The sequence below is a fragment of the Galleria mellonella genome, unplaced genomic scaffold (genome assembly GCF_026898425.1).
Source record: "Galleria mellonella isolate WM207_F2 unplaced genomic scaffold, CSIRO_AGI_GalMel_v1 utg38, whole genome shotgun sequence".
NCBI classification, from domain to species: Eukaryota; Metazoa; Arthropoda; class Insecta; order Lepidoptera; family Pyralidae; genus Galleria; species Galleria mellonella.
This window is the reverse complement of record NW_026442090.1, coordinates 4,356,040-4,369,582: the sequence shown is the minus strand read 5'-3', so window position 1 is coordinate 4,369,582 and position 13,543 is coordinate 4,356,040. Positions and strand designations below refer to the sequence as shown.

General features: G+C 35.0%; 1 protein-coding gene across 6 annotated transcripts in view; it reads right to left on the bottom strand.

The window, feature by feature from the left end:
* Positions 1–13,543, bottom strand: part of LOC113522488 (inter-alpha-trypsin inhibitor heavy chain H4-like) — a 33,519-nt gene that overhangs the window by 15,847 nt on the left and 4,129 nt on the right. For all 6 annotated transcript variants that reach the window (XM_031914154.2, XM_031914155.2, XM_026908180.3 and 3 more), the window contains exons 2-12: positions 10,200–10,334; positions 6,009–6,220; positions 5,475–5,585; positions 5,142–5,395; positions 4,846–4,943; positions 4,058–4,207; positions 3,482–3,682; positions 2,709–2,871; positions 1,824–2,009; positions 1,246–1,389; positions 240–406 (exon numbers count right to left, since the gene is read on the bottom strand). In XM_031914154.2, the coding sequence (XP_031770014.2) occupies positions 240–406; positions 1,246–1,389; positions 1,824–2,009; positions 2,709–2,871; positions 3,482–3,682; positions 4,058–4,207; positions 4,846–4,943; positions 5,142–5,395; positions 5,475–5,585; positions 6,009–6,220; positions 10,200–10,325 (1,812 nt within the window). In that variant the 5' untranslated portion in view covers positions 10,326–10,334. The remainder of the gene's footprint in view (positions 1–239; positions 407–1,245; positions 1,390–1,823; positions 2,010–2,708; positions 2,872–3,481; positions 3,683–4,057; positions 4,208–4,845; positions 4,944–5,141; positions 5,396–5,474; positions 5,586–6,008; positions 6,221–10,199; positions 10,335–13,543) is intronic.

Here is a 13,543-nt window from a genome sequence, read left to right as displayed (position 1 = left end):
TCTTTCGACTACTTATATTAGTAATATAATTTTGGGAATAATGATACTATTTATTTTATATAGGGATGGATATAATTCAGCAATAACCAATCACTATAGTTAATTCCTGGTCAACAGACTTGACTTTATCCTCACCTACCTTTACTTACTGATACCTCACCAAAGTATGCCGGTAGAACAGGCGCTATTATAATTTCATATTTTTCTCATAAAAAAAAAAAACCTGTTTATACAGTTACCTGATCTGGCGGGTAGACGAATTTGACATGTGCGAGCAACGGTGACGACACCTGCCGGTAGAAGTCTCGGAGCTGTTGCGCCGCGTCCGCTGCCTCGTATATATGTCGCATGAAGCCGTCGTTTCGTAGCGATATCTTTCTTAAGAACTTGCGGTCCGCGTCTTGGCCTAAAATAATCATATTTGTACTGTTTTTGACACCTAAAACATACTATGGCGCCAAGCTAATAGAGTCTCTCATACGTTACCGTTTAGTAAGGACTAAAGGTAACCGACCGCAGTTCTTCATCGCACGCATCGGGCGACATGCATTCTTTGTATAGAAACTAATACAACTATGTTCACGGTATTCGCATCGCACCGAACGTATTGCCTGTCGTTATTCACTTTTTTTTCAGTTCTTTTTTTGTCATGGGTAACTAAATACATTGTCAAATACTCAAAAATTTACACACACACACACAAGTTAACTCGTCTGGTCTTTGCTAAAGAAAAATAGTATCACAATCTAATAGTTGGCAGTTACATCGGCATTTCCATAACTGTGGGTACAATTAACGCATTGCTTACAAATGGATTGGCCGTGTGGTCCCGTCATAGAATAGCCCACGCCTTACTTTGCCATGAGTGTCATAAGAGCCGACTAAGGGAGGGCGAAGGATGGGCAGTAGCATCCCTCTTAAAACATCTCTAAAGCCTGATTGCGGTTGTCAATTAGCCTGCCAAGCATGGCAACTATTGGCAAAACCCCTCAAAGGTGAGGCTTATGTTCAGTAGTGGACAGTAAAGTAAGGGTAAAGTGATTGCAAATGGATCCGGTGGTTGCGATCTATGCGATACGTGCGATTTGGATTTATGGACGCCTACCGTTAGTGGTATTCCTATTTTAAGTTTTACAAGGTCTATTAACTCTTTATATTATATGGAAAGAATTATTATTTGTTACTGTATTACTAGTAGATATATTATTTGCGACGGTTAAAACTTATAAAATCAAATTGTCTCACCAAAAGCAAGGGAAAATATTGTGGCTTTGTTCGCTCCATAATTCTTTTCTGTCAAACGATTGATGATCCTTGTGGGGTTCGTTTCACCGACAGTTGGGTCGCCGTCCGTCAAAAATATGATGATCGGTTCTAGGTTAATTGCTTCTGTAATATAATTTATCACATTATTATTGGATTATCGTGTATGGAAAAGAATAAACTTCCGTTTCGTGTAATTCTTTTCAAAAGTCATGATGAGATTGCCAAATCTAGCAAATTGATTTTCTATTTTTAACTAGTTAAACCCAGATTGTGACTTCAGTTAGCCGAAATCTGAGTTGAGAGCAGACACCCTGGCTGCATTGCATTACATGATCGCTCATCTTTCAATTAAGTTTTATTAAAAAGTCTCATTCTTGCAAAAATCAGCGGCGAGAACTTACACTAATAATATTAATGATTGTACTATTATAAGGAAGACATCCACATTATATGTTATATTATATATGTAATGAAAAAAATGGCAAAACAAAAAACGAGAAAATGTTCTATGTATGATTTTATTTGTCAGCATGTATCAAGATAAATAGATATCTTACCATTGTCAGGTTTAGTTTCCGTAGGCGGCTGTTCTGTAGGCAAAATCGTAGTTTCAGTCTCGTTTGCAGAGACTGTGTCAGATTGTATATCGGGGTTATTTTCTACTATATTATCGGTCGTTACATTGCTCAGACCTTTTTTGACAATTTGCACTGCGATGTCCAGAGCTTGGGCAATGTTTGTACCTATAAATACGTACGAATAATATTTTAATCGAGTGGAAATGATTTTTTTTATTTCACTAAAAAATGATTGCGAATGCAAAACATAGTTATCGAAGTTGCTTAAATAGATCATGTTTAACCGTTGACCCATCAAGTTTATGTCTTCATAATGGCCTACGTCGAAAATTGAAAACTATGTATCTAAGTAGATAGGTAAATCATCGCCTTAGTAATTCAGGTATTATATGTTAATATTTCTTTAGTATAGTAGGTAATTCGCTTCGCCTTTTTATCGCAAAACAATTTGATCGGAAGAGATTCCTTTTATGGCATACTCGTATATCCGCCATTGTACGCATTATTTTCTTAAGAACTCTGTATCCTATAATTTAAGACTGTACAATAAAGTGTTACAAAGAAATAAAAACATTTTTTTATGCAACTTAGAATGGCTAACAAGCTATCGGCCCACTTGATGGAATTGGTAACCGTCCTATAATGATACTTTTTATGCGTTGTCATCCTGAGGACTAAGGTGTTATTCTTCTGTACCTTATAATTTCATTGCCTTATCTCACTCTTACAGCCTTGCAAACACAACTGCTTCACGGTAAAAACACAAATAGGACAGCGGAATCCAAACATACGATTTTTGTACAAAGTTTCCCTCTGGTAAATCATTAATCAAATTATCATCCTATAAATATCATGATACCATACCGCCGGCAGCTTGGAGTCTGTTGACTATTACTTTAGCTTTGGCTATGTTCTCCGGTGTAGCCAACGATGGTGGAACCAGTTTCACTTTCGGCGTATTTGACATCCTGAAGTAACGATAGTCAGGCACTTTAGGTTCCTCGTCTGCTTCTTTCAATTCATGAACCTGTGAAATAAAAAGTTTTCTTAAACAGGAGAACAAGATATAAAATTATATATAAAATTTAGTGAAGTGTTAAGTAACGTGCAAATTGTCAATAAATGTATAAAATTTGCTCTGCAAAAAAACAGCAAAATCAAAAGTAGGATATTGCTTATATGAAAAAAAAAAATACCAAAAATCAATAATACACAAATAAAAACAGAAATAAATCGAGAAACTCTGCGTTTTAAAAGTTACCTAGTGAAATATATATATTCTGCAAATTCGCATATCTTTATATCAGTCATTAACTGTCTAATGCTGAACATAATTCTTCCTCATAAGGGGAGTTTAGCCAATAGTTGCAACGCTTGACAGGCAGATTGGCAATTGCAGTTAGCCTTTAGCGATGTTTTCAGAGGGACGCTGCTGTTCATCCCTCGACAATTAAGTTTCATTAGTCGCTACTTTGGACACTCACAGGAAAGGAAGAGGTGGTTCATTATATACCGGGACCACACGGCATTAGTAGATTTGCATATACTACGCAACATATACTCGCAATTCGACCACATCTTATTTACTACACAGAATTGTTTTAGAATTCTGAAATATGTGAAAGTAAATCACTCACCGTAACAGAAGAATCGAATTCCACAATATTGAAATAGTCCCCTTTGTTGAGATCACTGAGGATAGTTTGCATGGCCTCCTGCAGTTGCACGATCTTTCTGTCTGACATGGAGCCAGATGTGTCTAATACAAATACTACGTGCTTGTTCAAGGGCGGCAGGTCGGCAGGTGCGAAGAAATGAACGAAGTAACCATTATTAACCTGAAAATAATAAAGATATTAAAAATACCTGTATAATTTATTTTTTTATTTAGCAAATTGATTTAATCTCTAACTGGTCTCTCCAGAATTTTTTTTTTATTTTATCTAAAAAGGCCAAACAAAAAGTTCTGGAATTTTAGGAAAAAAATATAAATTAATATTTCTAATTCTCTTGTAAGTGATTTTACAAATCTTCTGGTTTTGTAAGATCACTTACAGACGAGTAAGACACAGAAACAACAAAAAAAATCCACCAAGTAGCTAATATAGTAAGAGCTACATGCCCAGTAATGTTCTACGTCCTTATGCTGGCGATGATATTTTAATTAGTAGATATTTATTTGGGTACAAAATAGAATTATGAATAAGGCTTACAATAATTTCTCCATTTTTAGGGCGGTCCACATCGTATTGTACGACGAATTGACCCAGGATCCCGTCTTTTGATTCCTGTTCTTCAGGTTCCTCAACGCGATTGTAAATCAAATTCCGTTCCATATTGGCTTGAGACTCTTTGGACTTTTCCTATAAATAATTGAATAACAGCAATTATATGCATTATCTTTTTATAAATATGACTTGGAACGGCAATAAGCTGATAGCGCATCTGATGAAAAGTAAGGGAGACTTTGTACAAAAATCGATTGCTTGGGTACCTCTGTCCCATTCGTGTTTCTACCGCGAAGCAGTTGTGTTTACCATACTTGGCTGTGTTTCAGTTTGAAGGATGGAATATGGCGTGAATTTACAGAGTACAGAGGAATAACACCTGAGTCCTCAGGAATGGCAACGCATGGGGAGTATCATGGGTGAAACAGTATACTCTGTTGTCCATGGTGCTGCTCATGTCTATAGGCGACGGTTACCACTTTCCATCAGGTGGGTCATCAGCTTGTTTGCCATTCTAAGTTGCATGTAAAAAAAAAAACATTAATGTAACTCCACTGTACATGTGTCGTCATTCTTGAATATAAGTGGCACACAGTTAAGAAATAAGGGCATGAGGATGTTTTTACGGTATCTTCTGTAAATTCCATGGCACTATTAATGCTTATAGGTGATAGTTACCACTTTTAATCAGATGGGTCATCAGCTTATTTACTATTCAAAGTTGTATAAAAACTAGTACGATATTTATATACAGTTTATTTAATATTACGAACCATGTAAATTCCGATAAGTCTTTTTTGCTCTTCAAGATCGGGCTTAAAAGTAACAGTCGCTACACGATCATCGTGATGTATAACAGCTTTGGAATTTTCTGAAAATTAAAACCAAGTTTCAAACAGATACGCACAGCTATCAAGGTTTTAAGTGTTTAAGTGAAAGTTAGTCAGAATGTTTCCACATTTATTTAGTATATGTATTTATCCGATATTTCCTCGATTCCCCCATCAGTACTGAATTTGGTTTTCTATAAAAACATATGTGAAATTACTTTGAAACATTTATAACTTACGTGTATCCTCTGCAGTGGCGTCAATCTCATTTCCAGTCCTGACCTCAGGCACCCTCAGTACAGTGATCTTCTGTGACTCGTGGATGTTGACGGTGACGGATAAATTTGGAACCAGCGACCCAGGGTGCAGATTTATTGCATGGTTGTACACGCCATTTCGTCGAACTAAGAGCTCTTCGTAGGTCAAGTTGAAAACAGCTTCTGTATTTGGTTCCACGTTGACTGTCACCGTGAATTGATTCGAGTCGCGAGCCCTTAGAAATTAAGAACATTAGCAAGCAATTGAATTTATTTAACTAATTACTTGTATTATGACAGAATTACACTAATTACTTTGCAGCAATATGTGCAGCTCCGGCTCCACTTGCCACCGCTTGATTGTAAATATTCTTGGCTTCCTCTTTTTCTTTCACATAAGCCTTGTAAGATTTTCCATCCAATGTCCTAAAAAAAATGTAAGGTTATTATAAACTGCAGGTACGACTATCTAAGTGCAATATCATTTAATTCTTTAACTCCTTGCCAATACAATAATGTGAATTTGTTTATTGGTTACTTCTTATTCGATCAATCATCACTAAATATAATATTTGTCACGGAAATTAGACATTTCTAATATAGCATATATGTATAATTAAAAATGTCTGTTATACAAGTATTTCTACAGTTGTCTGAACTCAAATGCATAGAACAAACATAATAATAACAACTGTAAAGTCTCCCAATCATACTATATAAAAATACTTTACTGTGATTTAGATTTCACGTAATAATAAATAATTGTGTTTCCATTATTATGAATGGAAACGTAATTACTTATTTGATATTCAAGTTTACCGTAGTAAACATGACATCTATTAGACGTACATGATAAATCCACTTATGAAAGCTGTTTCAGGTAGCAGTATTTTGAAAGTGGTTTCTTGCGCACGCTTGGCCGGATTGCGTACGCGGGTGACCACAGCTGTGTGAGCGTATCGTAAGGCGATATTAGACGTCACTTCCATCTCTGTCAGTTTTACAGGTGGAACGGGCTCTGCTGTCGATGTCTCTTCTTTGGACAACGTGGTACTTGGTTCCTGCAAATAATATACATATTTCGTTTCTATATACAACTTGTTTTTTGCCCTCTACTTCATATACATATACGCTTGTTACTCCTGTGTTTGCTTGTTGTTGTTGTTACTATTTCAGAAGTAGGAAAACGAAGTAAATAGATTACTTTTAGATAGTGTATGAAAATAAAACATCACTTTTTAAGTTAGATCTTCAGGAACACAACTGTAAAAACCGCATCCAATTTGATTCAGTAGTTTTGTGTGATACTGGAACAAATATATAGTCAGACCTTTCTACAAACTATTTGCTTCTACAAAGTTTTGGCTTCTGTTAATCTTATTAAGGCTCCTAATATTAATTTTTATTAAATATTTCCCATGTACAAATATCGTCTACTTACGGTGTTATTACATTATTAAGATGTGGAAGGACAAATAGACCCCGGCTCGCCTAATGAAAAATGATAACAGTCGCTTATGGATATGAATAGAAAGGTTCCCATGTAGGCTTTTCTACAGTTTATCTCTGTCGAGAATGATGAAGTGCATGATAGCGTCAGCTTTTAGCCACATTAAATTTGCATGCCTACAATTTTAAGGCAATTAAACAGTTGCCAAAAAGTTCTGTCACATGGCCTTTATTATATGTATTAAATGTCTGTTTAAAGCAAATAAATATTTCATTTCATTTCGGAGCGTTACAAAATCGTTCTAACTACCTATATACAAAGAGAAAAACCCGGTCGAGTGCGAATTGGACTCGCGCACCGAGGGTTTCGCATAGTTTTCGGATTTTTCTCTTTACCGCTGAACGAAATTGTTTTATGCCAAATTTCAAGTTTCACGTTAGATCAAAACACAGACGAAATACAAAACACTAAGGTTATGGAATGAGCACCCTGCCGAGGTTTTCTCAAGAGACTACAGCATGGGGTTCTTCAAACGAGAGGTAAAGAGGTTTCTTCAGAGTTGGCAACGCGCGCGTAATGCCCCTGGTATTGCAGGCGTTCATAGGCTACGGTAACCGCTTATCATCAGGTGGGCCGTATGCTTGTTTGCCCCCTCAATAGTATAAAAAAAATACGATAGTAATGATTTCCTTGCAAATGTCAAAATATATGCTATAAATGGCTGTATTTTTTTATACCACGAAGGTGGCAAATAAGCATACGTCCCGTCTGATGGTAAATGGTCAACTTATGAACGCCTACAACACTAGCGTGCGCTTTGCCGACCCTGAAGTAATTTTTACATATCCTTTTTAAAGAACCCCATACCCTCTGAGGAAAAACGTCGACAGGGAACTCATTCCACAGCTTGAGCGTTCGCGACAGAAAACGCCTTTGAAATAGCAATGTACGTGACTATTTAGGTTCAAGCGTGTGAGGATGAATTCCCTGTCGATTGCGAGCGGTACGATGATAAAAGGTATCTGTGGGCATCATCTTTTTTCATGTTTCTTTTGATAGTGTTGCTATAGAAGTTTAATTTAATCATATCTTCAGGGGATTGCAGACGTGACTATTTAAAGTTAATTTCAGCTTTATATCTTCAGGCGTCCATAAGAAAAAGGGTCTTATCAGACGGACAACAAAGCGATCCTATAAGGATTCTATATTTTCTTTTGAGGTACAAAACCCTAGGAACAAAGAATAGAAGGAATAAAAGTAAGTTATAATTTACTCAAGAAAAAAGTTACTATATAAAAATAAATGTAACAAGAAATTGGTTTTCAACTTTCAAATAGGTATCTACTACACACATACAGACTACGTCCTGTCCATATTTTTGTTAACTCGTAACTCCATTCATCTGAAAAAAATATACTTACAGAATGGTCCAATAGAAATTTTATCAAAATGTGTTCAGTAGCTTAGTTTTTAGATTAAAATAAATGGTTTTGTCACAATTGAATTCGTTTTTTTTTTGTAGAAACATACTTTAATTATTCTAAAAACTTTAATGACTGTTCTGAGAATTAAAATAAATAAGCTAAATTAATCCAGTCGTTCAAGTGTTGTAAGCACATCATAGGCAGTTGAATCTTTTAAAGATGTCAATGCAAACTGCATTCATTACAAAGTTATCTTAAGCATATTTTACTGGTAGGAAGTACCAAACTAACCTAAAAGTTAAAAACAAACAATATCTTGTGTAAATACAGTTTAAAGAAAGTAGGTTAAATTTAAAGAAAGTTAAACAATATAAATGACGAAAATTCATTTGCAATGTAAGCAGCTGTTTACCGTCTTGACAAGGATTGCTTCTTGAATGACAAAGTGCGTATGTAGATACATTATGTGGGTCACTGGCTCCATACAATACATGCTTAAGTATAATATGTTTATTCTTAGGTGAATTATGACTAACATTGTATCAACATTTATTACCAACATACAGAATATTTAATAGCATATTTGCTGGTTATTTAGTTCCGTAAAGTACCTATTTGTGCTCGTGAGTTCCTCTGTATGGTACATATTTATTGACTAGAACAATATATTATTATTAATAATATTAAGGCTTTATTTATTTATTTTTAGGAAAACATACAGCCTCATTCAATCAATACATAGTCAAATTACATCTATGTTGAGTCATAAATAGTTTTCACATTTGCGTTATTACACAATCGATCGGAATTTATATATGTAAAAAAAATTACAATAATTACAAATAGTTATAAATTTTGTTAATCGACACCTTTTTTAAGTTTTATTTGTAATAATAAAATAAAAACAATATGAAGCATAACAACATTATTAAAATAGTCAATTTAGTACAGCAGTCCGAGATCCAAAGAATGACCATGATTTTGTGTGGTATAAGATCAATATCATAGTTATCATCAGTATGCTTCATTAAAACATAGAATACTGTTTTCGTTCCCCTCCCTCAGACTGTCCAATTATAGATACAGGACCGTGTTTTTCAATGTAATAAAAAATGCTGCCAAATTTTTTTATAGTAAACAAATCCGAATTTCCCAAATTCATATTTGGAACATTTTTTTTAATGCATGATAATGGAATGGTAACCCCGCCTGCGCTATAGGTATACACTGGCGGTGCACCAGTAAGGGATAATAGGTGAAAATGAAGTAGGTCAATTAGCCCACCGTGACGAAACTAACAATAAATCAATCACGATGGTTTCCAGGGGAACCACGAGGAGGTCGACCTGACTAGCTACTAGCAATGGGGCTACTAATCCCCATTACCAACAATCCCTTCTCCCCCCTTTTGGAACATTTAATAATTATGCTTCGTGCTTCGGAGGATACGTAAAGCTGTCGTTTAGGCATTAGCACTAATTTCATCCGAGTAACAATAATTGATATTACATTTTCTCTCCCTTGATTCGATCTTTATTTTTTTTTTTTTTAAATAAAATAGAGATAAATCTATCCTAGTTCACAATATTTATAACTATCTTATCTGTGTAATTTACAAGACAATTAATATATATAGACATGAATATACCGTCGCAATTTTAAAATTTGCTTGGATATGTTCCTTGCTCATCTTATATCTTCCTAGGTGTGATATTTCTGCTCAGTCATCTCATCATTATTAACCTACTATTTTCATTATGCAACTATTGTAGTTAATTCCTAATGAATTTGTCACAACGAACCAAATTACCTGACTTCATCCTCACCTATCATTTCGGGGAAAGAAGGGATTGTTGGTACTGGAGACTTGCATTCCCACTGCTAGTAACATATCCTATCAGGTCGATCTCCACGTGGCTCCCCCTGGAAATCATCGTGACTGATTTATTGCTGAATTCGTCACGATGGGCCAACTAACATACTTCATCGTTATTTATCATCCCTCACTGGTGCCAATATATACCGATAGTGCAGACGGGGTAACCATTATATTATCATCTATAAAAAAATCTATCATTCCCCACTGTCACTCCGCCAGCCCATATCAATAGCATAAGTGGGGTAACTATCCGATTATCCCCATAAAATATATAATTCCATACTCACAGTGTGGTCATTTTCCGATTTGGCTACCACCATCGTATCCTGAGTCTGGGTGGAAACCGCCGCTGCTTTGGCCGCGACCATCCACGTGCACAAGCACACCAACACGAATATCCACCGTGTCTTCATCTCGGTAACCTGGTAAAATGTAAAAATAAAATGGTAATTATAAAAATAAATATACAAAAATACTGGCCTTTATCTAAAAATTAATAGCAACGCATGAGTGGAACCATGGCATCATATTGTATGCGGTATATCCATGATGTTCATGTCAGGTGAGCCGAAAGCTTGTCTTTATTTTTAAATGTCATAAAAAAGAAAAATTGTACCTAGACGGGTTCTTTACATGGAATGGGTGTAAGTACAACTATATTTTATTATATTATTCCTATTGTTTTAATAATTTAGGATGATGTTCTACAAAAACTTCAGCGATGCAAAACAGATATAGGATTAGCAATAAAGTAGCCCTGTATAAAAAGAATCGTCAAAATCATACAAAAAATACGGTCTAGTAGAGAAGTTCTGTGTATACAATGAAATGCAGTATTATATGTATTAATTTCGCTTCCGAACGGTTATACCAAGTAAATACCTACATAGTCAATACCAAGAGGCGCAGTGCAGTGCCAATATTTGCACCCCGAAACCTCAGACCATTTCGTCAGAGTTTACGTAAATATGTATTCGTAAAATCCCACCTAAAAATAATAATAAAATAAAAACACTGAAAACCGCAAAAGCGCTTTTAGGTTTTGTTTTTTGGGAAAAGTTATTGTTTTTCCTGTTTACATTCATTGTATAGATCTGTAGTATAATACAGGAAAAAAAAAACAATAATTTATTAACTTTTTCCAAGTATTATATTTTTTATCTCTTGTTATTTTTATAACATACCTAAACTTAGTTCACCGATGCACAAACGGCAAGATGACGATTCAATTCGAACCATTAGAACACGGAAGCTGGCTGTATAGAAAACGTGTTTCTATGCATATGGTTGATAGTTGGCAGTTTTATTTCGTAAATCCTCACGTTATATGGAAATAGACAAAAAAAAGCGGTAGAGTTGATAGCAATTTAGTGGGTACAACGTTTGGGTTACTTGCATTCGTCCCCTTATCATATATCCTCCAGTGAGTGCATACAGAGGGTCGTGACCTCCGATAGGCGTCACTCTCCGAGTTGAGTGATGTTCCTCCATTCGTTCCCATCACTTGCGACCTTACTGGGGTCACAAATACGTTAGCATGTTTATGTAGTGTGTGTGTGTTATGGAAACGCCGCTGCGAATGTGACCAAGAAATTTAAAGACTGCGAATGGTCTTTCATGAATCTAGTTCTTTTAATACAAATATCATTTTTTCTAAAGTGTAAAATTTTATGCTACTTAAAATGGGAAACCAACTGATGGCCCATCTGAAGGAAAGTGGTAATAGTCGTTTAAATATGTGCACTATGGAGTTATACGCACTGTATATCTCCATAGTGCACAAGTATACACTATGATATCCATGGTACCCCTCGTGCTTTACTCGTACTATTCCTGAGGAGTCCTTAGGTATGGTAATTGTATATTTTTCAGTGAGTAAGCACACAGCGATGCAAGCGTAGTTGCTTCACGCAAAAACACGCTTAGGACATAGGAACCCATTTACTAAATTCTAATTTTAGTTAGGTCTGACGATAACATTTTTATTTTAAAGTCTTTGCAGTTAAGTCGTGGTGCACTTAGCAATACCCATCCAATGTGTCCACAGACTCCTAGATCGTATCAAAGTAAACAATATTAAAAAAGTACACTGTAAACGAGTAATTTTCGGGCTTAACCAATTGTCATAATAATCATAGTGAAACAAACTGGGTTACAGTTCCTTATACCACTACCATTTCGTAAACTCACATATCCACCTTTTTGCCACCCACACGATAAGTACAATTTAATATAAAGTTTGTTTTAAGACATGATACTAAACAAGAACACTATGATAATGTTATGGTTTTACAAAAATAAAGTTTTTGTTACGTTTTTTACGTCTGGTCATCATTCAGGAATAGCCCAAGACAAGGAAAATGTAAGCAGATGTATGACGTACCTACTTACATGCAGCACGATATTGTGATTATTATCAAAATAGATACATAATTATAATATGCAAATAGGTATCCTGCACTTCTAATAATCATAATAGTATGTTCACGACTCTAATTGTAAAATTAAATAACTTTATTTTGGTTTCAGAGTTCCGTATTAATATGAGAGGTGAGATTTTAATATCTTTATGTCTCAACTAGTATGACCAATCCAAATTATATATCAAGAGGAAACATTTAATTTTATAGTAATGGATAAACTAGAAAAATTCTAAAATTTTTTTCATTTACAGACTAAGTTACCATCGAGTAATATATGGTGTATTTTATCGCGGACTCGCGTAACAAGGGTTCCGTGCAAAATCATTAAGTTTAATTTTTTTTGTGAAATAACTACAAGCTTACGGTCTTCGGATTTTTACTTTTACTTGTGCTACGACGGAAAGGTTTTGATTCCCTTTGTGAATGTCAAAATATGCGAAATAAACGGAAAATAAAGGATTTTTTTTAATTTGCCGTAATTTGGACTTTTACAGTAAAAGACATAATATTTAGACATGTTTAGTGCATGGTGCTCCTACTTGTGATCAGAAAGATAAGTTTGGTTTGGTGAAATTCCAAAAAATATATATTTTTTAATCCTTACCCTATTGGTAAATAATAAGATTTACTAACGGGCTTTTACAGTAACATACGCATGCAAAACAACCATCGTATTGAGTAAAACCTACTCATTTTGAAGTTATTTAAATAAATAATTGTAACTCTTTTTACGAGTATTTGGTTGAATGGTTAAAGTGCCAAGTAATAAAGAAACAAACTCACTTTGACATTTATTTATTTATATACTTTTGTATATTCACTTCTGTATAGGTATTAGGTTATAGCAAAAATGTACATAGACATGTATATTTTTATAATATTAGTAAGGGTTAAAGGAGACTAAAAGTATTTTTTAATGGGTGATAATGGAATGGTTACCCCGCCTACATTATTGGAATACGTTGGCGGTGCACCAGTGACGAGTGATAGGTGAGAATGAAAAGGCAGGTCGGTTAGCCCGTCGTGACGAATTCCACTAGATTAACCCACGATGGTTTTTAGGGGGAACCACGTGGAGGTCGACCTAATAGGGTGTATTGCTGATAATAGATCAGTTAAAACGATCCTCTCCACCCCCTAAAAGTATTTTAGGTACCCATATATGGTAAACAATAATAGTGACATATCAACTGGATACGTGTTGACGC